At 42.3% G+C, this 27,912-nt stretch overlaps 1 protein-coding gene across 2 annotated transcripts in view; it reads right to left on the bottom strand.

Moving 5' to 3' along the window:
- KLHL14 (kelch like family member 14) overlaps positions 1–27,912 on the bottom strand; it is a 94,780-nt gene that overhangs the window by 56,920 nt on the left and 9,948 nt on the right. For both annotated transcript variants that reach the window (XM_006113619.4, XM_075920759.1), the window contains exon 3: positions 18,082–18,203. In XM_006113619.4, the coding sequence (XP_006113681.2) occupies positions 18,082–18,203 (122 nt within the window). The remainder of the gene's footprint in view (positions 1–18,081; positions 18,204–27,912) is intronic.

The raw sequence follows: 27,912 nt of genomic DNA, 5'->3' as shown, positions 1-27,912 counted from the left end.
CAAAGGGCTTTATTGCCATGATAAATCTTTGAGTTAAGAAAAATAAAATTTCAGAACATCTGAATGATCATTCTTGGGAGCTTTGTTTAGCTAGAAACATTCTGTGAACACAGGAGAGAATGTCTGCTGCTACTTCTATCACAATGGTTTTCAATATGCAGCAGTCTTCCAAGGGGTACATCAACTCATCTAGATATCTGCCTTGTTTTTCAAAGCCCACATAAAAAGTTCTAGAAAAGTCGGTACAAACTAAAATTTTATGCAATGGCTTGTTTATCTTGCTCTACATACTATACAGTGAAATCTACATACAGTATTTATATGCCGATTGGTTTATAATTATATGGGGAAAATAAGAAAGTAAGCAATTTTCAGTAATAGCTTGCTGTGACACTTTTGTATTTTTATGTTTGATTTTGTAATCAAGTAGGTTTTAGGTGAAATAAAAACTGGAGGTATGCAAGACAAATCAGACTCTCAGTAGTCTGGAAAGGTTGAGAGCCACTGTTCTGCAGGTTCACTCCTCCCCTCATTCCTCCCCTCCCACTCCCAAAAGGTCACAAAATGCTAACAGCTTAAGTGCAGCACAGGGCCTTGTATGGGCCTTTTGCGTGGGCATGAAGGTCTCTGCTTGAGCAGAAATTGATTGGTGCCAGTAACAGGACTATTCATTCCAGTAATTATAATTCCACTGAATAAAATGAAGTTTAAATGAACCTTTGCATACATTGTGGTAATATAACTGGAAGAGCAGGACTGCTTGTTTATCAATCTGAAAACTGAGATTTGGGTTGCCATAGACTAGTAAATGCTGTAGGATTGGGGACCACGTTTGGTTGGGTTTTTCTAATAAACATCTGGGGGTAGGGTTGCCACGTGTCCTGTATTCACCTGGACAGTCCGGTATTTTCGCCTCCTGTCCAGTAAAAAAATTCAGAGAATAACAGACACCTAAAATGTCCGGTATTTTCTGATTTTTTTTCCCAGCCAGGAAGTGAAAATGCCAGGCACCTGGCAATCCTGCAAACTCCCTACAAACACTCAGGGCCCTTCCCCCGAGGCCCCCAACACCCCCAGTTCCCCGGCTGACCTGGTTCCGCAAGGCTGCTGGCACAAAATGGCTGCTGACCTAGGGGAAGCACCTGGGTCTTAGTGCTCAACCACTCACCTGTTCCTATCCCTGCACTCACTCTTAAAGGGGACATGCTGTTTTATTTAAAAAAAAATTTTTTTTTGCTTAAGTCTTGGGAGTCTTTTTTTTTTTTTTTGCTCAGCAACTTTGGTCTCTCCCCCCCCCCCCTTTTTTCCTTCAACAGAATTGTTTCCCTTTTTTGGGGGGAGGGTGTTCGGTATTTTTGTTTCAACCACCTGGCAACCCTATCTGGGGGCAATGCAGAGAAACTCTGTCCTGTCTAAATTCACAATGGCATACATACATTTTGTACTTTGCAAATAGAGGTATATAAAGCGTATGTTTAACTTAAGTGCTTTGTTGAATAGCTATGACTGTAGATGCATGCTTATATACATTGCTGAATTAGGGCCATAGTGTACAAACATTTTTCTATCATCACACCTTTTGGTTATATATGGTTTTATGTTCTGGTAATACAGACTTCCTTTCAATTTTATCTAAAACCATTGGACAATCTCATGAGTTGCATTCTGCCATTTGTTATATACACAAAATGCCATTGACTTCAGGGAGGTTGCACAGGTATGATGGAGGACAGAAAATGGTTCTATGGCCTTTGGATATTTTCCCAATCGTCCTTAACTATTCAACCAGAAAGACAATCTTTTTTGATCTGGAAAAGGTTTGAAGTCACTTAAAATGTCTTTCATGTTATTTCTACAGGAAATGAAAAGCAAATTTTAAATATTACCTTCTGAATATATATTAACAAAATATTCCTGGACATCATCCTCCGAATCTGCAGATTCAGAAATGGTGCTACTCCAATATCCTCCTTTCTTGCTTGACCAAAATCAACCAATTTGCAATTCTTCTAATAAACTTTTTTGAAGAAAATTTGAGCATGCAAAAGAAAAAGCTTAGGTGTATGTGAGAGGCTGTTGGAAGCTGTGGACATCCCAATATTTTTCACTTAAAATAGTCACTTTTTTCCCTACAGCTCAATGAACGTTATTTATTTAATAATGCTTTACTCTTGCCCATCTCCAAACCATGTGAATTAAATATTTTATTTGTTATGAAAAGGGGAATTTCAGAATGCCACTGTCACAGATAAATAGCTACTGAAAACTGAAGCCATACAGAAAGTCATTAGTAGTTTATAGCTGTTTAGTGGTCTAAGTGAAACATGTTGGTATTCTCAGGCCAATTTATAATGGTCAGGAATTCATATAAGCCTCTCCCTTCCTTCCCTCCTTCCTCCCAAATATCAAAGCTGTCCTTAACTATTGTTTTTGTTGACAGTCCCAAACAAACCCCAAGGACTGATGGCCTAATGACCTAGGGATAATCAATTATTTTTTGTTAATGTCCACATTTCTTGGACAAGGTACAAGCAAGGTCCAGACCCCAAAGAAACAATTTTCACACCAAGGTAACAATAATGATAATAACAAGTAAGTAAAAAGATTTCATGGGCCATTCAAAAGCATCTGGCAGTCCAGATTTGATGTGGTGTCTGCTTACTCACTACCCCTTCTCTAAGCCAAAGGCTGCTGAAGTCAATTAAAAGAATACCAATTGACTTCAGTGGGCTTTGGATTAGGCTCTGCTTCAACACAGAGATTTAACTATATTTTTACTCCTAGACTGCGTCTAGCCTGGCATGATTTTCTGCAAATGCTTTTAACGGAAAAGTTTTCCATTAAAAGCATTTGCGGAAAAGAGCGTCTAGATTGGCACGGACGCTTTTCCGCAAAAGCACTTTTTGCGGAAAAGCGTCCGTGCCAATCTAGACGTGCTTTTCTGCAAAAAAGCCCCGATCACTATTTTCGCGATCGGGGCTTTTTTGCGCAAAACAAATCTGAGCTGTCTACACTGGCCCTTTTACGCAAAAGCTTTGCGCAAAAGGGACTTTTGCCCGAACGGGAGCAGCATAGTATTTCCGCAAGAAGCACTGATTTCAGACAGTAGGAAGTCAGTGTTCTTATGGAAATTCAAGTGGCCAGTGTAGACAGCTGGCAAGTTTTCCGCAAAAGCAGCTGCTTTTGCGGAAAAACTTGCCAGTCTAGACACAGTCCTAGAGTTGGATAAGTCTGCTCTACAAATTTTTGCTTGCATAGATATGTCTCTGAAGGATGTGATTTCTGATTGACACAGCTGTAGCAAAAGCCACTAGTGTAGATGCAATTCAGTAATACTGGCAAAACTACACTTTGGTCAGTGTATGTCTTGGGGGGAGCTGAAATAAACTATACAGGCAGTCCTCGAGTTATGCGGATCCGACTTATGTCGGATCTGCAGTTACGAATGGGTTTTTCTCGCCCCGGAGGACGGGAGCGGCCACCCGCGTCCTCCGGGGCGAGAAAAGCTGCTCCGCGTCTCCCTGGTCTGCTGGAGGGGGAAGCCCCCCCCAGCAGACCAGGGAGACGCGGAGCAAAGACGCGGAGGGGGGGGCGCACTAGCTGCGCCCCCACCCCCCAGCAGACCAGGGAGACATGGGCGGCGGACTGAGACGCACCGCAGTCCCGCCGCCCGGATCCTCCGCGGCTTTGCTCCGCGTCTCTCTGGTCTGCTGGAGACCAGCAGATCAGGGAGACGGGGAGCAAAGCCGCGGAGCACGTGGGCAGTGGGACAGCCCAGACGCGCCGCGGCTGTCTTTGCTCCCCGTCTTCCTGGTCTGCTGTCTCCAGCAGACCAGGGAGACGGGGAGCAAAGCCTCGGAGGACACCGGCAGTGGGACAGCCGAGGCGCGTCTGGGCTGTCCCGCTGCCCGTGTGCTCCGCGGCTTTGCTCCCCGTCTCCCTGATCTGCTGGGGGGTGGGGGCGCAACTAGTGCCCCCCCCCCCCGCCAGCAGACCAGGCTTTTCTCCGGACGCCTGTGGTAGAGCAGATGGGGCGCTGCCGGTTGGTCCCGCAGCCCCACTCTGGGTGCTTCTGCACCAAACCGGCAGCACCCCAGCTGCTCTGCCCCAGGCGTCCTGATTCAGCCCCTGCTGGTCAGTTTCAGCAGCGGCTGAATCAGGACGCCTGGGGCAGAGCAGCTGGGGTGCTGCTGGGTTGGTCCAGTAGCGCCGCTCTGGGCGCTACTGGAGCAACCCAGCAGCACCCCAGCTGCTCTGCCCCAGGCGTCCCCAAGTCAGCCGCTGCTGAAACTGACCAGCGCTGACTACAGGAAGCCCAAGGCAGAGTTGCTCTGCTCTGGGCTTCCTGGAATCAGCCTCTGATCAGTTTCAGCAGCAGCTGACTCGGGGACACCTGGGGTTCTTAAGTTGAATCTGTATGTAAGTCGGAACTGGCGTCCAGATTCAGCCTGTTGAAACTGATCAGCGGCTGATTCCAGGAAGCCCGGGGCAGAGCAACTCTGCCTCGGGCTTCCTGTAGTCAGCCACTGGTCAGTTTCAGCAGCGGCTGAATCTGGACGACAGTTCCGACTTACATACAGCTTCAACTTAAGAACAAACCTACAGTCCCTATCTTGTACGTAACCCGGGGACTGTCTGTACAGACAAAAGCACAGCTTTTCCCACGCAAGTTGTATACACAATAGGAGTGTTTTATCAATATAGCTATACCAGCAAAACACTTCTGTGGTAGACCTTGTCCTATTCATAAAGAAGGTGAGTCACATTACAGGGACAATGTAGGAAGCTTGCACTACAACCACCTTTGATATTTCTGTTCTGTGAATGACATGCGGACTTCAATCTCATAGGCTGTCAGGTTGGCACATTTCAAAAGCAATGAATTCATTTTTCAAAAAGATTGTGGTCAGCCAAGAGCTGAACCTTGTCTTGGGCTCTGGCTCATTTTAAACAACTAAAGTAATAGGACTTCCACTATTTCCCAAGGGACACTATTCCACAGTCTTATAGATCTCAGTGTCAGAGAGATTTTCCTGATATTCAGATGTAATTCATATGCATGAATTATGAGCTCCTGTCGACATTACACCCATGCGGCATTCTTAGTGCCTGGTTCATTTAAAATTATATGCTCTAGTTATGCAGGGAGTCTATGCAAATTAGGGCAAAATACCTTTTTAAGGTTAATATATCATTATTAAGTTCACTTTTTTCTCAGTGATCGTGGACTCCTCTTACTTACACACCCCAAAGGGGAACAATGCCAAGTGGGAATGGAGTCAAAAAATGATGAGTACACAAAACAAAGCTGCCCAGTGAAAAACACATTACCTTTTTTATGCAGATATTTACTTTGGTGTCCAGATGAAAGAAAGTAATAATTGATATACATTTGGTACAACATATTATGTTTGTAAATCCATTCTTCTCATAGAAATAAACCCTCAAGCCTGTATTTTTAAGGCGTTGTTTTCAGTTTTTACTATTTTTTAAATTTGGGGTTTTAAAAAAGCTATTATTCATTTTTTATTGCTTTTCACCTGAATTTTGGACCACTTAAGTACATGAAAAAAACATGAATATGTTAAGAAAATCCAATATATTAATAGAAAGATGCATTTATGTTAATGATAAATTACTCTAAGTGCAAATGTGGGGCTAAGTAAGACAATGTAGTGGAATACACACACACACATATCAAAGTATGTGCATATGTGTACATACTGTTAATGTTAATGTACAATTTCATGAAACAATCACAGCATTAAACTGGTTTTACTTTCAACACTTTTACTTGTTTCTATGCAGTGCTTCCTCCTTCACTCCCCTCCCCCCCCGCCATTGTCATCTGATCTCCCAATATTAGTGCTGATATGTACCCAGAAAACTGTATAATTAATTTCTCGCATGGATTTTACCATTTTTAAAAATGTTTTTGAATAAATACTGATGAGTTTCCAGGAAATTTTAATACAAAATGAAAACCAAAAGCAATGGGCCTTGTATATTTGATAACATTTCACACCTGACCTAAGTAAAAATCAACAAAATAAAAATATGAAACTTAACAAAAAGGAACCTTAAAAACAAGAAGAAAAAGAAGAGCTACATTCCATATATAATGAACCAGCAGAGTCAAACAAGAAAATGAATCAATTAAGATAACAACTGCCAGCAATTTAAGATTTGCACCTTTCACCATTAATGCCATCTGTGAAACTAAAAAAAGCTAAGATAAGTTATCAAAAACCACTCTGCAAATGTTGTGAATTAAAATTACTGTTTCCCTCCTTTGAAAAGAAAGCAGCCTGTTGTTCTATGAAAAAAACCGTTGAAAAAGTGTTACACCTCCTTGCAAAAATGTGACTCCACCATCCTGTCTGTAACCCATTTATACAAAAACAAAAATTTCACAACAGATACAGAAACAAAAGGAATAGTTTTTGACACAAACAACCAGAAACACACAAATCCATTTTGATGCCTTACTCCTATTAATGTTATATGAATCCCACTGTGACTAGATGAGAATAAACACATTAATTTTACCTGAAATCATGCAAGAAACTTAAAACCACATTTGCAATGAGGATACTATTCATTCAATGGAACTCAATTTTGTAAGAAGACTGTTCCAAATGGCTGGAACAGCAGAGAAGATTCTCCCACCGGCAGTGCCCAGACAATGTTAAAGAGAACCCAGTACGAGATGAGTAAACGGAGTTGGAAGCAAATAAGATCTGTGAGGATGGAAATATCCCAAGAAGGATTTAGGACAAGTATCTTGATTTACTTCCAAGCAGGCAGCATTATCTCCAGGGGATGGCCACTTTAAATTCTGAACAAAGGCCCATAGGAGTCTGTCAGCAGAGCCTATCATGGAAACATGCTAAATAAACATATCTCCTGATTTCTTTTGACCCATCCTCCTATCAACTGGATCTGTCCACTTTCTAGGCTGTGCCAGACATCTGAGTTTCTCCTCTCTACCAGTGAAGGAAAGGTTGCAAGCAACTTGTGTCCTGAGCTCTGTTTCAGATTGGAATATGGCTATAGTTCATAATTCTTTGTACATCTGTGAAGGAAAGCAACAGCATTCCATACATGCTGAAATTTGGAGGACTAAGCATTCAGAAGGCCATAGAGAAGGGGATATAGTAATCAAGAGATGAAGCCATGGATAGAGATGGAGTCACAGCAATGGTATGCCATAGGCAATATCACAGAGGTGATGACAGCAAGGTATGATGACAAAGGGATTATGGGAAGATTTGGAAAGTCCACGGTCAAGAACAGTGCCAAAATTATGCATAGGGAAGGCAAACAGAAGGTCTGAGTCAAAGAGAAGATGCTTTGCTTGTCCAAGAGAAGCATTTTTGTCTTTGAAGTCACAAGGTTGCTTGGTCAAACTAGGCAGAGTCATTAAAGTTATCAAAAGATAAGAACAGTTGAACATCAGTATAAATGTGGCAGCTAAGGATAGTACAGGCAGTCCCCGACTTACGCGGATCCGACTTATGTCGGATCCGCAGTTACGAACGGGGCTGCCCCGGAGTACACGGACTGCGGGACCTCGCGGTCCCGCTGCCCGTGTACTCCGGGCGAGAAAAGCTACTCCGCGTCCCCCTGGTCTGCAGACCAGGAAGACGCGGAGCAAAGCCGCTGCCCGAGCCCTCCCCCCCCCCCCGCGGCTTTGCAAAGCCTCGGGGAAGCCGGCAGCGATGCAGCCCAGGCCCACCTGGGCTGCCTCGCTGCCCGAGCCCCCCCGCGGCTTTGCAAAGCCGCGGGGAAAGCCGGCAGCGGGACAGCCCAGACGCCCCGCGGCTGTCCCGCTGCCGGTGTCCTTAGAGGCTTTGCTCCCCGTCTCCCTGTTCTGCTGGTCTCCAGCAGACCAGGGAGACTGGGAGCAAAGCCGCGGAGGACCCAGGTGGCGGGACCGCGGTGCGTCTTCCTGGTCTGCTGGGGTTGAGGGGGGCGCAGGTAGTACGCCCCTCCCCCCAGCAGACTAGGCTTTTCTCTGGACACCTGTGGTAGAGCAGCTGGGGCGCTGCCGGTTGGTCCCGCAGCGCCGCTCTGGGCGCTACTGGACCAACCCAGCAGCACCCCAGCTGCTCTGGTCCTGATTCAGCCGCTGCTGGTCAGTTTCAGCAGTGGCTGAATCAGGAAACCTGGGGCAGAGCAGATGGGGTGCTGCTGGGTTGGTCCAGTTGCGCCTAGGAGCGGCGCTACTGGAGCAACCCAGCAGCACCCCAGCTGCTCTGCCCCAGGCGTCCTGATTTTGCCGCTGCTGAAACTGACCAGCGCTGACTACAGGAAGCCCGAGGCAGAGTTGCTCTGCCTCGGGCTTCCTGGAATCAGCTGCGGATCAGTTTCAGCAGCAGCTGACTTGGGGACGCTTGGGGTTCTTAAGTTGATTCTGTATGTAAGTCAGAACTGGCGGTCAGTTTCAGCAGTGGCTGAATTTGGACGCCAGTTCCGACTTACATACAGATTCAACTTAAGAACAAACCTACAGTCCCTATCTTGTACGTAACCCGGGGACTGCCTGTATAACCAAAAACGACAAAAACCTACACTCCAGGAGGAGTGCTGACATTTCCTGGAATTTATTGCAAATGGTACTGCAGGAGAGAATAATATTTAATAGGCAAATAGAGCATGCATTTTAACAACTCGCTGTATTTTCACTCATTCTCAGAACTTCATATTGCTCTTAGATATGCAGCTTACGTCATTAATGAGCGTTGCATCATGCTCAGAATGAGAGCTGAGTGGCTAACTATCACACACAAAAATTACACTTCACTGACCTCATGCTTCTCACAACCCATATGATATAAACCTGTGGCCTACTGGAAATTTGATTGGTCACATCAAATAAGTTTAGACATAGTATTGCACATTTATTCCCCTCATATGAGTTAGAAATTTCTAAGTATTTGTGTGTCTTCTTTCATGTTTGTGCTCAACTGTTTTGAACCTTCAATAATGAGCTAAATATATGAATGGAACAAAAAGAAGGAATATATACTAAAGCAGTTGCATTTAATATAATGCAGTATAAGCTCTGTTATCCAGCATTCATGCAGAATGGGGGTTGTCAGTTAATCAAGTGTGCCGGTTACTCAAGCTTTACACTGATGGCTCATGAATTTTTCACCATTCACTAGCCATTGTTGCAGGATGGGTTCAATAATATCTGATAGTGGTATTTTATGCAGAAGCACAACACAAATAAACTTTACTGCCACAAGTTTACAAACTTGACTTCTGCAAGTGCTAGAAAATGTTGAAAAATTATGCTGGATGGCTATCAGAATTTTTCTGGTTAAGTGAAGAAGGAATTGTATTGCCACCTATGACAGATGCTGGTTAACTGAGTTTTCCGGATATTGAAATGTTGGATATCACAGCTTGCATGGTAATTGCATGTAATTATTGAGGAGAGACAGAGTGTGTGGGCTTGGGGGGAAGGTCATTACTTCTATAGAGCTCCAAAACGTTCATTAAATCCATCTAGCAGGGAGTGTCAAAGCTTCTGCCTTAGTAATGTGCCAATGCTTGCTTAAACGTTTCAATGCAGTGGTGAAACCAGCCTTGACACAGCACTGAAACAGAAGCCCTGGTGCTTGAGACTATGGAATGAACAGAATAAGGTATCTGAAATTTATCAGGGCTCCCAAGAATTGCTCAGCAAGTTAAATTTTTGGTGTACACACGTGTAGGATTTATGCATGTAAATGATAAAAACAAATGTGAGGATATCACAAGTTTTCTCTCTCCTCCCCTGTTCAACACCCCTTTTCATTGTTAATTTTCAATTATAAATCTAGGAAGGGACCATGGCAGAAAGAAGTTCTCAAAACTGCTCTAACCTCTTTTTTTTTTTTTAAACCAAAAGTTTTATAGCCGATGAATTCATTTACAAGGGGAAAAGTTTTTAAAGGCATGACATAATAAAAAATCTCTCCCATGAATCTTAAATGTAGAGACAAAAGCCACAACCTATGTTAACAGAAGTCATCAATATGGAAAAGGAAAAACAACGCTGGGAGTTTTCAGGAATAGATAGGAAAAGGTGGCCAAATGTTTTAATCTATGTCATGGCCAAGAAACTTTTTTAGTGATCCCCCCAGAAGAAGGCTTGCCATGGGAACCAGCATTTCCAAGCTATTCCAAAAGAATAGAAGGCTGGAGAACATTGAGCTCAGTGAGTCTGAGAAGAAAAAATATTGTCACGAGTGGGGAAAAGTTGGCGCAACTTAGTATCTGTGAAATCCCATGCTGCTGAGAATAGAAGCAGCATGGTCCAATGGGCATAGCACAGGTTGGGGAGTGAGGAAATGTAGGTTCTCTAATGCTGACTTTTTAACTGTGAACTCGGGCGAGTCATTGAACTGCCCATTGCCTTGGCTTCCTTCTTTGTAAAATGGAAAAATAATAATGCTTGCGCAGCGTTGGAAAGAGCTTTTAGAACTACTGGTATGGACTAAAATTGCCCTATAATTGCAAAGTACTATTATTAAAGATCCTAAGAGATTTATAGTAAAGGAGAGACATTTAAATTATAATCTGAATGAGCCTGAGTGGCAGAGGGATAAAGGGGCTAGACTGTAGAGGCAAATGGTCAAGGAGAACCTGCTAGCTCAAAATATGGTAAAAACACATAACATGTTTTTCTTAGGGTATGTCTACACTAGCTCGGTAGTTCGAGCTAGGTAGGCAAATGAGGGCAACCGGAGTTGCAAAGGAAGCCCGGGATTTAAATATCCCGGGCTTCATTTGCATCTTCCCGGGTGCCGCCATTTTTAAATCCTCCTTAGTCCGAACTCCGTGCCCACAGCTAAACGCGGCACGGAGTAGGTAGTTCGAATTAGGATCTCTAATTCGAACTACCGGTACACCTCATTCCATGAGGAGTAACGGTAGTTCGAAATAGAGATCCTACTTCGAACTAACTACTCCGTGCCGTGTGTAGCTGCGGGCACGGAGTTCGGACTAAGGGGGATTTAAAAATGGCAGCACCCAGGAAGATGTAAATGAAGCCCGGGATATTTAAATCCCGGGCTTCATTTGCAACTCCGGTTGCCCTCATTTGCCTACCTAGCTCGAACTACAGAGCTAGTGTAGACATACCCTTAGCATGGAGTACCTCACTGAGGACTAGGGATATGAAAGTGTACAAGTACCTGGTTAGCCAATGAGCCAGGGCATATTGGTTAACCTTCACAGTTACACACAGACCCGACCCCTGCGCTGCTGCCTCTGGGTATGTCTACACTACCCCGCTAGTTCGAACTAGCGGGGTAATGTATGCATACCGAACTTGCTAATGAAGCCCGGGATTTGAATTTCCCGGGCTTCATTAGCATAAAGCCGGCGCCGCCATTTTTAAAAGCCGGCTAGTGCGAACCCCGTGCCGCGCGGCTACACGCGGCACGGGCTAGATAGTTCAAACTACGTAGCCATTCTGAACTATCTGTACGCCTCGTTCCACGCGTACTATCTCCATTCCGAACTATCTGTACGCGGAGCAAAGCTGCGGAGGATGCGGGCGGGACTGTGGCGCGTCTCGGCGGTCCCGCCACCCACGTCTCCCTGGTCTGCTGGGGGGGGCTCAGCTAGTGCGCCCCCCCCCCAGCAGACCAGGCTTTTCTCCCCAAGAACGTCTGGGGTACAGCAGGTGGGGCGCTGCCAGGTTGGTCCCACAGCGCCGCTCCTCGACGCTACTGGACCAACCCGGCAGCACCCCAGTTGCTCTGCCCCAGGCGTCCCCAAGTCAGCCGCTGCTGAAACTGACCAGCGGCTGACTACAGAAAGCCCGAGGCAGAGTTGCTCTGCCCCGGGCTTCCTGGAATCAGCCGCTGATCAGTTTCAGCAGCAGCTGACTTGAGGACACCTGGGGTAGAGCAGCTGGGGTGATGCTGGGTTGGTCCCCTCAGCGCTGAGGTGCAGCGCTGCGGGGACCTACCCGGCAGCGCCCCAGCTGCTCTGTCCCAGGCGTCCAAATTCAGCCACTGTTGAAACTGATCAGCAGCTGATTCCAGGAAGCCCAGGGCAGAGCAACTCTGCCTCGGGCTTCTTGTAGTCAGCCGCTGGTCAATTTCAGCAGTGGCTGAATCTGGAGCCAGTTCCGACTTACATACAAATTCAACTTAAGAACAAACCTACAGTCCCTATCTTGTACGTAACCCGGGGACTGCCTGTACTTTCAATGCTCATCAAATCCTCTATGATTTTTTAACCATATGATGGATTCCTATTTTGAGAGCTCGATGAAAGTTCCAGTTAGCATGTTACTGAAGAAAGTACTGATGTAAAAGAAAAGCAGGCTGCAGTTTAATACCAAATAGACTATGCACTTTAAGCTTTCAGAAGTCTTTCCTAATAGTTTATTCATTCATGGTTTAAAGAAGAAAATCCAGCATTGAAATGGAGAAATCTGAAATCCAGAAGTCTGTAATATATAATCTCATCACTTCTAATCATGCAGATGAATATATTTCCATTCAAAAAACAGCAAAAGTAAACATAATAACAATGACTGCATCCTTTTTATTTCTTCTAGTCTATGTTCACATCACAGGACATTCAATTTCAGTTGGACCATATTCTTGTGATCTTTTTTTTCTTTCATCTAAGTTATTTTTTAAATGCTAAGAGGTATTACGATAGAAAAACATGTATTTTGCCCTGGTTTACACTCATCATCCTCAACATTACAACAAGACAAAAGCATTAAAGTAAAATTAATCATGTCAAAAGATTTTAGCAAAAACAAGTGAGACCATGCATAAAGCATCGCTTTGTCTAGTGTGAAGTCACGCTCTGATTAAAAACATATAATGAAAGTGAAAGTAATACATCATTGCCTTAGCAGTAGGGTTTTTTGGAAGTGCTATGCAAGTCTGAACACAAAAAAATCTTTATAGGTTCTGGCTTTTGAAACTTACAATTATTATAGTTTCATTTTAACAAATGAAACAAAGGGTATCTTTTAAAATTCAATCCATCTTAAATGTTAGTTACAAAGAAAAAGTAAGGTGTTAGGCTTAAACAAGAGGCCTCTTAGTAGGATTGTGATTGATAATTAAAATATAAGCAGCAGCAGTTGATCTTGACTTGTGGGGCACAGTGCTGTTGCATTGAAAGAATCAGTGTCCACCAAGTAGTTTGCTCAGTTTAAAGGAGAACTGAGAGGGTATTAAGTGACACAACACCCAGCAACAGGACACTGCTTCTGCTGCTAATTAGGGCCACTAAACACCTGTCAGTTCAAGATTAACTAGTGCCACTGATAGCAATAGTAACATATTTCTGCTATATGACACAGATTACAACCAATGACTTTAAAGCAGGTGTGTGTGTGTGCACGCGCATGTGAGAATCTGGGTGACTCAGCCAAGAATGGTTACTGTATGAATTCTGTTCACTACACATCACCATGTAGCTTGTAAAATCTTCTACTCTGCTTGGACATGAATGTGCAATAACGGATATTTCAAGATATATAGCAATGTGCATCCATGTATCTCAAATTAGAATTGAGACCACTGAAGGTAAAATTAGATGCCAATGTATTCTTTTAAAACACCACACTTAACTTCTCTGTCCTTTGTTCCCCGCCTCAAAACAGTCACTCTTTGAGGAACACTAGCAGGGAAAATACACAGTAATACTGGACTGTAAAAAATCTAATGAGCCCTTGAGGCATAACATTCTCGCTTACAGACGATGACATTAAAATTGGAAATGGGTGCATGTTTCCCCTCCTCCTCTGGTCTTCTGACAAAGGTGAGTTATTTTTCTGATACCTTCAGAATTACTCCCATTAGTCCTGATGCATTAGTTGCTTTGCGAAGCCAAGAAGAGAGAAGAATGCAGTATCCTTTGCCAACAGATCTAGTCATCTAGCGTGAACAAAGCAAAATTTTTATTTTGCAAAGCTCTTATATTCAACAGCTGTAGTGCTCAACCTGCAACTCTTTTCATATCCCTGAGTATCATGGCTTTTGTGGAATCTGTGGTTTGCAATGCATTATATTCTTGCTCTGTTGGTATCTCACATAAGGCGCCTCATGGAGCACTGAGCAAATGGACTGATGCAAAAGCCACTCAGCCTCCTGAGATGTGAGGGTAACCATCTCCCTCTAACAGGTTAACATGTCCAGTCCAAGAATATCTGAGTCTCCTTCCTGAGTCATCTGATGCAGTTTTCCAGTTCAAAGACCCAGGATTTCATTTTCAATCTTCTCTTCCCACCTCATCTGCCCCATGCTCCTATGACACACTACTTGTAGAAGTCAAAGGAGAGAAGGGGATAAGTAATATGGACAAACCAGGTGCCAAATTCTGTGCACATTTATACCAGTCTAAATCCAAAGTGTCTTGATAGAAGTTGGTGGCATTTCTTAATATTTACAGTGAACCATAAAGTGAAGCACAATCCAGCTCCACTGGTTCACTGGAGAGTGAGCAGTCAATTTTTCACCTCCATTGATGACTTGGAGGTGCATTGTGCCTCTGGGATGGGCAAGATTGTCTGAATTGCTCTTGCTGGTAACACAGAAACAGAGGAGGATGATTTCCTCCTTCCCTAACCATCAGAAATTGGGATAAAAAATAAGAAAACTATTCTTCTTTTCAGACACTCTGCACTAGGACTGGGTGGGAGATAGCCAGATAAATATTTCATGTCTAAGAACCAAGATTGTGGGGGGTAAGAATAAAAGAGTTATTGCATCAGAAAGTAAAGATGGCACAATGTACTGGACTTGCACTGTAATATTTATTTCATGTTATTGCTACAACACAAATAAGTCATTTTTACACTGTCTTGTGATAACTAAACACCACAACACATGTTGATGAAGCACCATGACTACAATGCAATATCAAGGTGTTGTGCTGTGATTCCTTGCTGGTTCTCCCCAAATCCTTTCACTTATGATATTCCTTGCCTGCTCTTCAAGGTAACATACCACTGTTCTTTAGTGTTAATGTATGTTTTAAGGAGAAATTGGGAAGAAAATTCTACTCACATTTCTCTGGGTTCCTGCATTGCTTCATGGTAAATTAGGGAATGGTGGCGGTTTATTGAACTTTAAACAGCTTAAGAGCTATCAACTTTTTAAAAAAGTTTTAAATTGTTGCCTTTAATTATTTAAAGGCTATCTCTAATATGTTCTAAGCTGTCCCTGTCACATTTGACCTTTTCCATTATGCAAATATTGACATTTTTCTGTTTCCCACTATTACATAAGGTGTGTCTTCACAGATTGGCTAGCTTGAGTTATAACTTGAGTGTAACCCCTAATTTAACACCCATCCACACACACAAATCTCTGCCTCAACTTAAGAAGTGCTTTAAAGCTCAAGGTAGACTGCTTGCTTAGAGGTGAGTGGGGCTGATGCTTGAGCTATCAATTCAGGAGGGGATCCAACAGCTGATTTACAACTCATTAGTAACTAATCCAATCACTCTGCTAATCTGATCACTCTGTACTGCTAATCAAATCTCTCTGTGTAACTCCAGTTTTGTTTCACAGTCTGGTCACTGTCACTCAAACTTGGTTTCAGAAAGTACTATAGTAGTATGCACAAGGGCAGTGTTTCTCAACCAGTGGTATGAATACCCTCAGGGGTACTCGAGAGAAGTCTGGGGAATACATCAACACAACTGAAATTTGGAGAAAATTGAATTTTTGTTTTAAGTTTTATAGCACTTTTTAATTTTTGTACTTTTATTTAATTGCTTGCCCGATTAAGTCGTTTAAACAAATGTGTTGCAATGGTAGAAAAAAAATTGTGTGTCTGAAAACTGTAGGTACTGGGGGTACTTTTTTTTCTGAAAAAGGGGTACTTTATAAAAAAGGGTTGAGAAACACTGCACTAGGAAACTTTGAATTCACACAACGAGGGTCTACATAGACCATGTATTGTGCATCACACCAGTTCACACTGCTGCTATGTGTAGACAAGCCTTCAGATAACTGCTTGCTAAAGGGCAATGGGAAGAATATGCTTTATTTTGGTAAGCTGCACAAAAATACTCTTTAAAAACTTCTTGAAGTTCAGACTGATACCTTTTTAAAAAAACAGACACTAGTCCACATTCATCCATGATATAATTCTAATTCAGTCATTTAAATTACAATATGTATGGATTGGAGCCAATTAATTTAGAACAGGGTCGGGGAACCCTTTTTGGGGCCACTGGTCCACAGAAAAATCAGTCAGTGGCCACACACAAGTGAGAAGCAACAACAACAGCCAAAAACAAAAAAAACCCAAACCTCACTGATGTAGCCCCTGACTGAGAAGGAGAAAGACATTGGGGCCCAGCCTAGTAGCTTTCATGTATTCGAGCCCTGTGGTGGGGCAGCAGGGGGGTTGGAGTGCTGAAGTGTCAGCACGGACTCTCCAATGGTGCCTGGGGGCCAGATCCAGGCAAGCTGTGAGCCTCAGCCAGCCCCTGGGCCTGAGGTTCCCCACCCCGATTTAGAATCTGAACAATGTTCTTTATCAGAACATACATATAACATTAAGTATGGTTCAGTATTTCCCCAAACTAATGGATAGTATCCATTTAAATAATCAGCTGTCAAATTTCATTCCTACAAAATTATATTTGCAAGCATAAGTAGATTCAGGACACTGACCAGCTATTCTAGACAGTGAGTATGCAATGAAATAATATCCTTTATTCAGCTGCAGGACAAGAACTTGAGTCAGGAATCTCCTACTCTACATAGCGCTCTAGTTCACTTATGCCTCACTATGAGGTACTGCCTTTCACAAAACAACATCAGAAAAATAGATTACTTATGTCTTACAAAACACACTGTTTTTGAACTGACTTATTATCCTACACATTTTTCTGAAAAGTAATCTGTCACAATAAGAGGCAATATCATCATAGTTTTGATGTCTGAAAAGTCGTTAGTGACATGTCTACCAGAACAAAGTGATAAATGTAGACTTTTCTAGACTATAGTTCATATCTTCTCCTTAATATTGCTATTCTTACACAACACCATCTACTATTAATTCACAGTATTGGTATCTAGGGAGTCTTCTTGTTGTAGTTTGTAGATGATGCCAGTTTAGTTTCACTGTGTAAACCAGTTTGAAGAAGCATTATTTCAAGCACTGCATCTCATCTATCTTTACTTTTGCTTTGTCTTATGAACCAAATACTATTTTGGCTTCATCCTATTAAAAGGTTTTTATAAAAATATTTAATTTTGTGAAAGATGTTTCACTAGGAAAAACTGGAAATCTGTTAGGAAATCCAAGGTTTACTAGCTGGCCAATTTAAGAAGTATGGTTTTCATTTATGGCTTAAAATGTTCATTTATTATTTCATCTATGCAGCTTTGGTTAAAATTTAGTTGTATTGATCCCTAAAGCCAGTCTAACCACAAGGGGGCTAATACACACAGCCTACTGCATTCAAGAAACTGATTAGATTCCATGACCAAGTTAGTTTGGGAATTGTAACCAATATAACAGTAAGTCCCAAATCTCAATGCTCAAGGCAAAACATTCACTGTAAAACACAATCACACCTTAAGACAGGAATGTGTTGAAAAAATCAGTACATAAAACCTCTAAGCATTATTTACTGTAGCTGATACATGCTAACACGCTGGGGGCAACGGATATATATATAGAGGAGAATGGGGAAAACTGCCTTCAATGACCAAAAGACATAAAGACTGAAGAGGGAAACCAAAGTGAAAAACAGAATAGGAAGTGTGTTCTAAAAGTGTTAGCCAGAGATATGAATTCCTCCAACATCAAATTATTTTTTAACAATTCAGATGATATGTATTGTGATATGAAAACTTTGCAAGTTTATTTTAAAAACATACTGGAATGATTTTAAGCCAATCTTAATTTAGGCCTTTTCTATTACAAAATTACCAGCTTCTGCAATCTCAATTTATTGCTCCATTGTGAAACCTCTTGTGATACATAAACAAATCTCTGAAGGGAAACAAATCAATAAAATGTCTAATTTAATTAACCATGTTTTTAGATTCATCAAGACAACTCTACAAAAAATAAACCACTTACTTGTCAGTATTTTCCATGTCTTCTTTTCATCATCATAATACTGAACCAAATTGCTTGGTAGCCGGTCAGGTCCAGGAGGCAAGCCTCCGACCAATAACAGCATTTTCTTATTGGAGCGAATTCTTCACCCAAAACAAGAAAAAAGACGAATAACTATATTACTGTAGAGTATTTTTAGTGGCAACAAAATCATAACCATCAAAAGAATGTTCACTGCTTGCAGTTTTCATTTTTTGTGTTTCTTTCCCCAATCATGTCTCAACAATTTTTGAACCAAGCAGAAAAATGATCAGAAAAGCTGCATATCCCTCTACTCATGGAATAATAAGCTTCCTTTATGCAATTTGTTAGAGGTTCATTCTAGAACGACCTTTTTCTTATATTATCCCTTTAAATCATCACTCTTTACAGCTGAATACACATGAAATGCTCTGGAGTTGTACTAAGGTTAAACATTAAAGTTGCATGTCAAAAATCGTATTAGTCAAAATCATTATTATAAGCCATTCTACACTCAAAGAACCTTGAAAAAATTAAGGTTATGCAGAGAGTTTGTGAGCCAACTCTTTAATCACACAGTGAACTTCTAGTAGTATAGTTTAGTACAATTAGAAGTACCAGGCGAATGGTTATGGGTTAAACGCTAACTTAAAAGTACTTTTTTGTTTTGTTCAAATTAGTCCAGACTCCTGCTTTCCCATTCCCCCACAACCTCCTCCCGTTTTCTTTGCTCTCCCCCTGTGCACCACTGGCTATAGCAACACCAATTGGTAAAAATGAGACTGTGATGTTGTTGAGAGCCTCCCCAGAGTGGAGCCCTGCCAATGCTTGCTACTGATCCAGCGGCATGAACTTGCTCGACTGTGCAAAGTCACTCTAATTCCCTCCCTCTGTTTTTCTACCTTCTCCCCCAGGGGGCAACCACTGAAAGGAGTGACTACCCACCCATCAAGAGCTGGCAATTCGCTGCTATTAACCGTGACCGTGATTCCCAATCTGCCTGGCAGTTTTTAAGAACAGGACTGCAATGTCTCATATGAAGTAAAAGCCATATATTCACTCGGGCCTTCACCACTTTACCTGATGAACTTAGTTTTCTTTGCAACATTAACAGATTTAGCACAATTGTATGTGAAGAGGGGAAGGAAGTCATAAGCCCCCCATGAGCACTGATGTTTAATAGTCACTTGACATACAATTGAACTTCTATCAGCCAGTCTATACCTGAAAATCTACACAAAGAACCTCAGTAAAACAATTCATTCTAAATATGATGGTGAGATAGCATTTAAAAACACATCCATACTATTTATTGTTATAAGGAACAGAATGTTTCCTGTAATACCCCTTTGCTATATGCCACTGCTTTGTGGAGCAGAGTAACGTCATTGGCACTAATTTAGATATTGTTAATGAATGTGCCTTGCAAAGAAAACCAGAGAACGGCATTAAAATCTAGCTCCATTATTATTAAATTGTGTACATACATCAACAGGGTGAGTTTTCTGCACAGAAACTTCTTTATTAGTAATACACCCCAGTAGAGGGAGCCTTATCATTGATGTCCATAAACTTTTTTTTTAAATACTGCTTACATTATTATTTACGAAGACTGTCAGTCAGGCTAATATACATTTATATTCATATTGCATCACATTAAAAATTGTGCAAAATAAAATTGAGCACGTTTTGATTTTCTTTCAATATTGGATGCCTTTAGATATGTGCTATCCCAATGGATCTTAATCAGAGAGAGAATGTACAATAGGAGATTCCCTCCACATTACGTTTAGGAATCAAACCTTTGGAATGGTATTGTGAGATGTTGCTACACAGAATACAACTACAGTTATAGATTTTGAGAAATAAAATATCCATGAGAAAGACAGACTGTGGATACTATAACAGATAGCCTTACTTATTTTGAAATCTATTTAAGGCTTTTGTAAGTTGCCAAATTGATAACACAGGAAATATAAATGCCATTTTATGTAGACTTTGTACTGTATGTGCAGTGACAGAGCAAGGTTTGCCCACACTGTCTTAACAACGTGCTTGAACCCTGATTTGGAGGAAATCATTCAGTCTTCCTGATAATTCAGTCTTTGGCCTATGCACCATAATTTCTATTTATTGTCAAAGGATGGTTGTTACCAGTCTACCGGACTCTATATGTAAGTGGGGGTGAAATTGCTAGAATGGACCGGATTCAAACTATGACCTAGCTGACAAAGCTTTTAAATATGTTACCAATTCCCTGACATGTTCAGTTCCTCCACATAGAAATTTTAAATAAAAATATGGTAAATAGAAAATATGCAACATAAAAGTACCTGAGCTAGGGATGACTACATATATAACTAGTGGTATAGCCATAAGTCATGTTATGTATGGTCATCCCTAATGATAGAGAATAAATTGGTTATTCCAACCCTGTTACATGTTATAGTTATATCACAATCAATTCTACTTGTCTTATAAAAATGTAAACGGTCTTGTAAGGTCTAGTAGATAAAGGAGCATATTTCAGTTGTCAACTTTCTTCTGATAAACTCCCTTCTCCTTTCACCTCACAGTGTCATGAAAAAACAATGAACAATAAGACTTAATGGCTAAGGTATAGAATGAAATGTCAGATGTGACTTTGAATTTCAAGACATTGGCATCATGGAATCTACCCTCAATTTTATCTAAACAAAGCCCCATTTGTATATTTACAGTATCTTGAATATCTTTAAGAGGTAGTGAGACAACCTGAAAAAAAAACTGTTTTTTAATGTGTTAGTCAATGAGGTAAATAAGAATCATTTTATAAAAGGGTCATATAGCCAGGATTTTTTTTGAGGAAAAGCATCTGGGTCTTTCAGATAGTTACTATATGTTTTATGTCAAATATGCACTATTTAACTGATTTATGTTCAGAAACATTCCGATGTCAAAATTGGTACATAAAAGTGTCTATATTTCTTTGTAAAGCATGTTTTATTGGCTTGGTAGCTCCTCAGATGCTTTTTTATCTTTTGAGTAGATGCATCTATTGTAGGTTTTGAAATATGCATTTTTATTTACTAAATCATACTATATCCATGTTTGAAATTACATCCAATAATATTACTGCAGTAGAATGTTAACATACACTGATACAATAAAACATGGTGTGAAAAAATCTCACTGTTCATAAGCTATAATGTAGTTTCAAACATTAATGTAATTAAATAAAAACAGTAAGAGAAAAGCATAGTCTAAAGCTCATGTGATTTTCTAGCAGAAGCCTGAGAGAGAAATTTTCCCTATTACACTACTACCTATTTTTTAATTTGGTAATGTGCAATTATTATCTGAAACACTTCACACTATAACTGAAACATTTTCTTTTTAAATTCTATATTTCATACTACAGTATGCCATATGACATACTAATAGGATCATGATTCACATTCATATTAATATGACTATTTATAATCCTCTGTACTCAGTTAATACTAGTAGGTTGCAAATAAGGGGAGGTTGAAATTAGGGATGTTAAAATGTGTTTAATCAAGTAAACCTGAAAAAGCAGAAGATTTCAGTGATTACATAGTTACATTTGGGGATAGGGGGCAGAGGTTCCCCAGAAGCTGGTTTATATGTCGGCTCCCCACACAAACTGAGAGCCTGCATGTAACCGTATACATGGTTACACTTTCACATCCCTAGCTGAAATATTGACCAGTCGATTGCAGGCATACTTGTGTAGCATTAAAAGCTGATATAGGGTACTCTAAGGCTTTGATTACACATTCAAGTTTAAAAGACTTCTGCAACAGCACTGTAACGCAGCAGTGTGGTCATGGTATGAGTGCTGCGTGACAACTCTCCCAGCACCCTAGATAAATCACCTCAATGAGGGGAGTAGCTAACAGAGTTGGGTGCGCGGCTCCCAGTGCTGGGAACCTATTCACCCTTGCTGTGCTCAGGGGTGTATTTTTTCACACCCCAAAGCAAGAAAGTTACAGCACAGTAACTTCTCCACAAAAGATTTTTGATACCCAAACTCCAACAGGTCTAGTCTCACACACATACACCTGTTAATTACTATTATTTTCCATGGACATAGCTGCTTCCATATGAAAAATCACAAAACACTTAATAAAACAAAATTAAGCCTCAGAGAACCCTGAGCTATGTGAAATTTATGTCACCTATTTCTGGGTGTGCAAACTCGATCAGATATTTTAAGGCCAAAATTTTAAAATTTAAGATGTCTCACTCCAGGCACAAAATCCTATATATATATATATACACACACACACACACACACACACACACACACACAAGTGCCCTGATTTTCAAAGAGGATGAATTCACGCAACTCCTACTGACTAGAAAAGAAGCTGCAGGTACTCAGCATCTCTGACCACTTATTAAGAAGTCTAAGATCAGAACACAAGCATAGTCACCCCAGCACAGATATAACAGCAGTGGAGCTAGTGACACATGGCTCTGGAGAGCATGCCTGATGGACAGGGCTATGCATTAAGGATGTAAAAAGTTGACCAGTTAACCAGTAAGCCTCACCCATCAGGTTCAGGTTAACTAGTAGCGACTGAAGCAGCTCCCTGCTGGCTCCCCCACTCCTCAGGGACCCCCAGAGCAGCCACTGTCCATGCTGGGCCTAGCTGTCCCCGTTCCGCCCCCCACCCTGCTACAGGTCACACACTGGTTCCCAGGGAGCAGAACCAGCAGGGGCTTCCAGCTCCGCTCCCGAGGAGCTGGCTGCAGAGCCCACAATAAAGCCTCCTCCCTGGGAGGAGAGCTGGCAGCAGCCCCTGATGGCGGCGCTCCTGGGGAGCACTGTCCTCTCTACAGTTTTTAATACGTATGCAGAATAAATTTTGTTACATGCACCAAGCCATGTGCATATGTGCACCACCAGTAGAAACACATGTTTCTGGCTCTGGGCAGCTGTGGCTGCTCTGCTTACTGGGTGGCATTTGAATCTCTCCTAGGTGGCTACCTAAGCACTCAGCTTACAGGGAACACTACCAGGGAGGCTTCACTGCAGGCTCTACAGTATAAAGCTTATTTAAGCTTTATATTGCAGAGCCTACAGCGTGTGTAACCCTGTAACCACTATGATTTTTAGCAGTAAAATACACAGTTACATTTTTAAACAAAACTTTACATCCCTAGTATGCACGAATACATATTTTGCGTGGATCAACTAAGGTATACCTCCCCATCTACACTGCTGTTTTTAGAAGTGTAGTGTCCTACTGCCTCCTTGTGGCTGGAACCTTTCCCTTCTGCAAGAACAGTCTTGATCAGCAGGAAAAGACTCAATGCCAATAAATGAACTGTAGCCAAATCCTAGAGCATGCTCTAGATACGATAAGTTCCCTTCACAACAATAACCTGGATATAATTTGGTATGACAATTTTTTCCCCAACATATTTCTTTCCTTAGGAGGAGACAGCAGTGAGGATCTGAATGGTGGTCCCACTGATACCATCACTAAGTTTTTGAAACAGGGTCTTCTCATTCAGTTTGCAGCCATGAAGATGATAGATACTCCTTCTGTCTTTATCCTCTGTATAGGCCTGCTTAGCAGAGTAGCCGGAGACAATGAATATATTGTAATAGAATTAATAACAACATTTGTTTAAGCCTGCATTTGGTGGCCTCCATGGCATATCTTTTCTCCTCATTCATTTCTTTGGGAGAGGAAGGGATGATTGGGGACTGACCTGCAGACTATTTGAGGGGCTGGGATTTGGGACAGAAAATGGTGTATGAAGTTGAGTAGAAGTTGACAGGAGATAAGAATAACAAGTTTAGGGAGTGACCTGCTGTAAGGACTGATGTCTGTTTGTGGTCCTCTTGATCTATTGAAATATTTAATTTTTTGTCCATAACACAGAGCACTGGATAGGTACTTCATATATAAATTAGAGGTACGATACTAATTTCTAGAACTTTTTTTTAATCTTTGTCTTGACCTTGGAAACAAGTCTTGAGGTTGACTGTATCAATGAGAAATATGATTGATGATTAAATCACTACTGTGACAGTTGATGAGGTTGCTTGCTAACCCGGGTGCTTTTTTACGGTCAATTCCTCTACTTGCATTTCCTATATGATTCTGAAGGGAAGTTCCACCCCCTCTGCTAAGACTAATGATTCCTGATGTGATCCAGAGCTTTGAGTATCTTTCAGACTTTTTCATTAATGCAATCGCTGTTTGGTATCATGTTGTTACTAACCTATGATGGTGTCTGAGTCGATTCAGAAAAGTTAGGATAGCACGTTCCTCTGTTCTTAGTTCCAGGATATTCAGAATCTTCTGATTTGGGCATTAGCTTCACTGTGTTGTTATAGACTAAGTACAGGTTGCTCTCTTTGAAGGTTGGCCTCCATTTTCAGTGTTTCTCTCAGAGGAATATCCAATAATGTTCTTTTAACTATTTTCTCCTTGCATTACCAGCTTATTATTCATGTTGTTAAGAGACTGGTACCAGTTCTTTATAAAGAATCTCTGTAGTTATTGCATATGGAATTTTGCCAAGGTTGCCACTGTTCTTTGTAGCTTCAGACAGGCTACAATACAGGCTTTCTTTGCCCGTGTTCCACTGTGACTAGCCAGCCAAACTTATCTTCTAGAATCTTTCCTCTGTCAAAGGCATCTCTCATCTTGTGTAGATGACTATGTTGAAACTAGATTCCTTTTGTTGAAATATATTATGAATCTAGGTTTCTGCATTTCTGATGCTGCAGAGTTAGTTGCTTCCTGTACTGGCTGTAATGATTAGATCCACACTAGAAAGCACAACTATCTGTAGCACTAAGGGTATGTCTACACTACAGCACTAATTCGACCTAACTTAGTTAATTCGAACTAAGCTAATTCGAACTAATGGATCCAGACTAAAAAACTAGTTCGAATTAGCATTTTGCTAATTCGAACTAGCATGTCCACACTGAGTGGACCCTGAACTGGGGTTAAGGATGGCTGGAAGCAGTGCCGGCAGGGCATCAGAGTAGGACTTAGAGCGTGGAGCTGCTGTCTCAGGCTAGCCGAGGGCTGTGCTTAAAGGGACCCAACCCCCACCCTGGACAGACAGTTCTCAGAGGTTCCCCGCTTGCAAAGCAGTCCTGGCTTGGAGTGCCCTGAGTGCCCACACTCGGCACATCACAGCACTCGGCAATCAGCCCGGCTGCACTTGCCGCAGGCTGCCATCCGGAGGGGGGGGGGTCAATCAAGAGGCTTCAGGAGAGCTCCCACCCCGAGGAGCCCGCAGAGCCAGCCCAGTCCTCTCCATCGGGGGCTCATACCCCATTCCTCCCTCACCTCCTTCCACTTACCCCTCCCTAACCCCCCTTCCTGATGTACAAAATAAAGGACACGTGTTCAAAAATAGAAACTCTCTTTATTGAACAAAACTCGGGGAGACTGGGAAAAGGAGGTGGGAGAGGGGAAGACAGAGAGTGGGAGAGGGGAGGGCAACTAAAATGATCAGGGGTTTGGAACAGGTCCCATATGAAGAGAGGCTAAAGAGACTGGGACTTTTCAGCTTAGAAAAGAGGAGACTGAGGGGGGATATGATAGAGGTCTATAAAAGCATGAGAGGTGTGGAGAGGGTGCATAAAGAAAAGTTCTTCATTAGTTCCCATAATATAAGGACTAAAGGACACCAAATGAAATGAATGGGTAGCAGGCTTCAAACTAACAACAGAAAGTTCTTCTTCACAAAGCAAGTAGTCAAACTGTGGAACTCCTTGCTGCAGGAGGCTGTGAAGGCTAGAACTAGAACAGAGTTTAAAGAGAAGTGAGATAAAGTCATGGAGGTTGGGTCCATGGAGTGGTATTAGCCAGGGGGTAGAAATGGTGTCCCTGGCCTCTGTTGGTGGAAGGCTGGAGATGGATGGCACGAGACAAATGGCTTGGTCATTGTCTTCAGTCCATCCCCTCCAGGGTACCTAGTGTTGGCCGCTGTTGACAGACAGGCTACTGGGCTAGATGGACCTTTGGTCTGACCCAGTACGGCCATTCTAAGCTCACGGCTCAGGGTCAGGGGTCTCAGTGGACCACCTTGATTTTCATGCACACCTGCTCCTGGGTGGCCAGGCTGGCAGCTATCCTGCCCTAGACGGCCACTTTCCTGTGCCTAGTGCGGAGGTCGTGGATGAGGTCCACGATGTCTGCACTAGACCAGGCGGGCGCCCGCCTCTTGCGGACCTGGGCAGGCTCCCGGGAGCCACCAGCCTGGTCCCGAGAAGAGGCGGAGGGCTGGGTGGCAGCGGGTGGCTGGCTCGAGCCGTGCCAGGTGCAGAGTCTGCTGGCTGGGTGCTGGCAGGTTTGCACCTGGCACGGGCACCGTAGCCAGCCCGTGCCCCTTTAAGGGCTCCGGTGCCGGGAGGGGGGCAGAAGAGTTTCCCTGGTGGTGCCCAGAGTGGCCACCAGGGAAAGCTGGGGAGGGTTAGCCTCCTACTACTTTGAATTAAGTGGCTACACAGCCCTTAATTCGAACTAGTTAATTCAAACTGGGCGTTAGTCCTTGTGGAATGAGGTTTACCTAGTTCGAATTAAGCGCTCCGCTAGTTCGAATTAAGTTCGAACTAGCGGTTCGCATGTGTAGCGCCTATCAAAGTTAATTCGAACTAACATCTGTTAGTTCGAATTAACTTTGTAGTGTAGACATACCCTGAGACTTGAACTTTGCATACATGTCTACTATCAAGTCAATAAATCCTTGAGGCACTTTTCGTGAGCTCAATGGAAGGAACTTACACTGACAGGCTGCGTCTAGACTGGCAAGTTTTTCCATAAAAGCAGCTGCTTTTGTATAAAAACTTGCCAGCTGTCTACACTGGCCGCTTGAATTTCCACAAGAACACTGACGATCTCATGTAAGAAATCAGTGCTTCTTGCGGAAATACTATGCTGCTCCCGTTCGGACAAAAGTCCTTTTGCACAAAAGCTTTTGCGCAAAAGGGCCAGTGTAGACAGCTTAGATTTGTTTTGCGCAAAAGCACATCTAGATTGGCACGGACGCTTTTCCGCAAAAAGTGCTTTTGCGGAAAAGCGTCCATTCCAATCCAAACGCTCTTTTCCGCAAATGCTTTTAACGGAAAACTTTTCCGTTAAAAGCATTTGCGGAAAATCATGCCAGTCTAGACGTAGCCACAATGTTTAGCTTTGTAAAGTGAATAACAGAAACTTCTGTGCCAGTCTAATTGGCATGTAGACCTTCGAAAGGTCAATGAATGTTATTAAGTTTCCTGATGATTTGGGCCTTTGCTTGATTACAATGTGTCAGGGTCCCCACAGCTGAATCTAGACCCAGTTTAATGCTTTAAACCCTGAAGCAGGGGTGGGTCCCTGGCATCTTAATAGTGCTCCATGCCTGCAGCTAAATTTCTGCACCTGCTTATTGCTCTCAGTTTTTTCATTGTTCCTGCCTCTTGTTCTGTATTCCTAGATTCATCCCTGGTTTTCTCCCCCCAGCTCAGACTTTTAGATTTCTGCTCCTGTCCCTACTCCAAATAATAATCTGGCTCTGATGCTTGACTACTTATTACTGGCTCTTGACAATGGTTCACATCCAAACTAGGACTGCCAGATGGTTTCAACAAAAATACCAGACACACTTGACATTACATCACAGTCTACATTACATCTTATTTAGAAAATACTGGACATTTATTTATATTTTCTCAATTTGTTTCCCAAACAGAAAGCTCAAATACTGAATTCCGGACACCTGGCAACCCCAATCCTAACTAAGTAAATCAGCTCCTGATTTCAACTCTGGTCATTAGATCTGTTCCACCAGGCCAGACTCCTTCCCTGA

Source organism: Pelodiscus sinensis, chromosome 2 (genome assembly GCF_049634645.1).
Source record: "Pelodiscus sinensis isolate JC-2024 chromosome 2, ASM4963464v1, whole genome shotgun sequence".
Classification (NCBI taxonomy): Eukaryota; Metazoa; Chordata; order Testudines; family Trionychidae; genus Pelodiscus; species Pelodiscus sinensis.
Note: the sequence above shows the minus strand (reverse complement) of the source record. Positions and strands in the feature narration are given on the sequence as shown.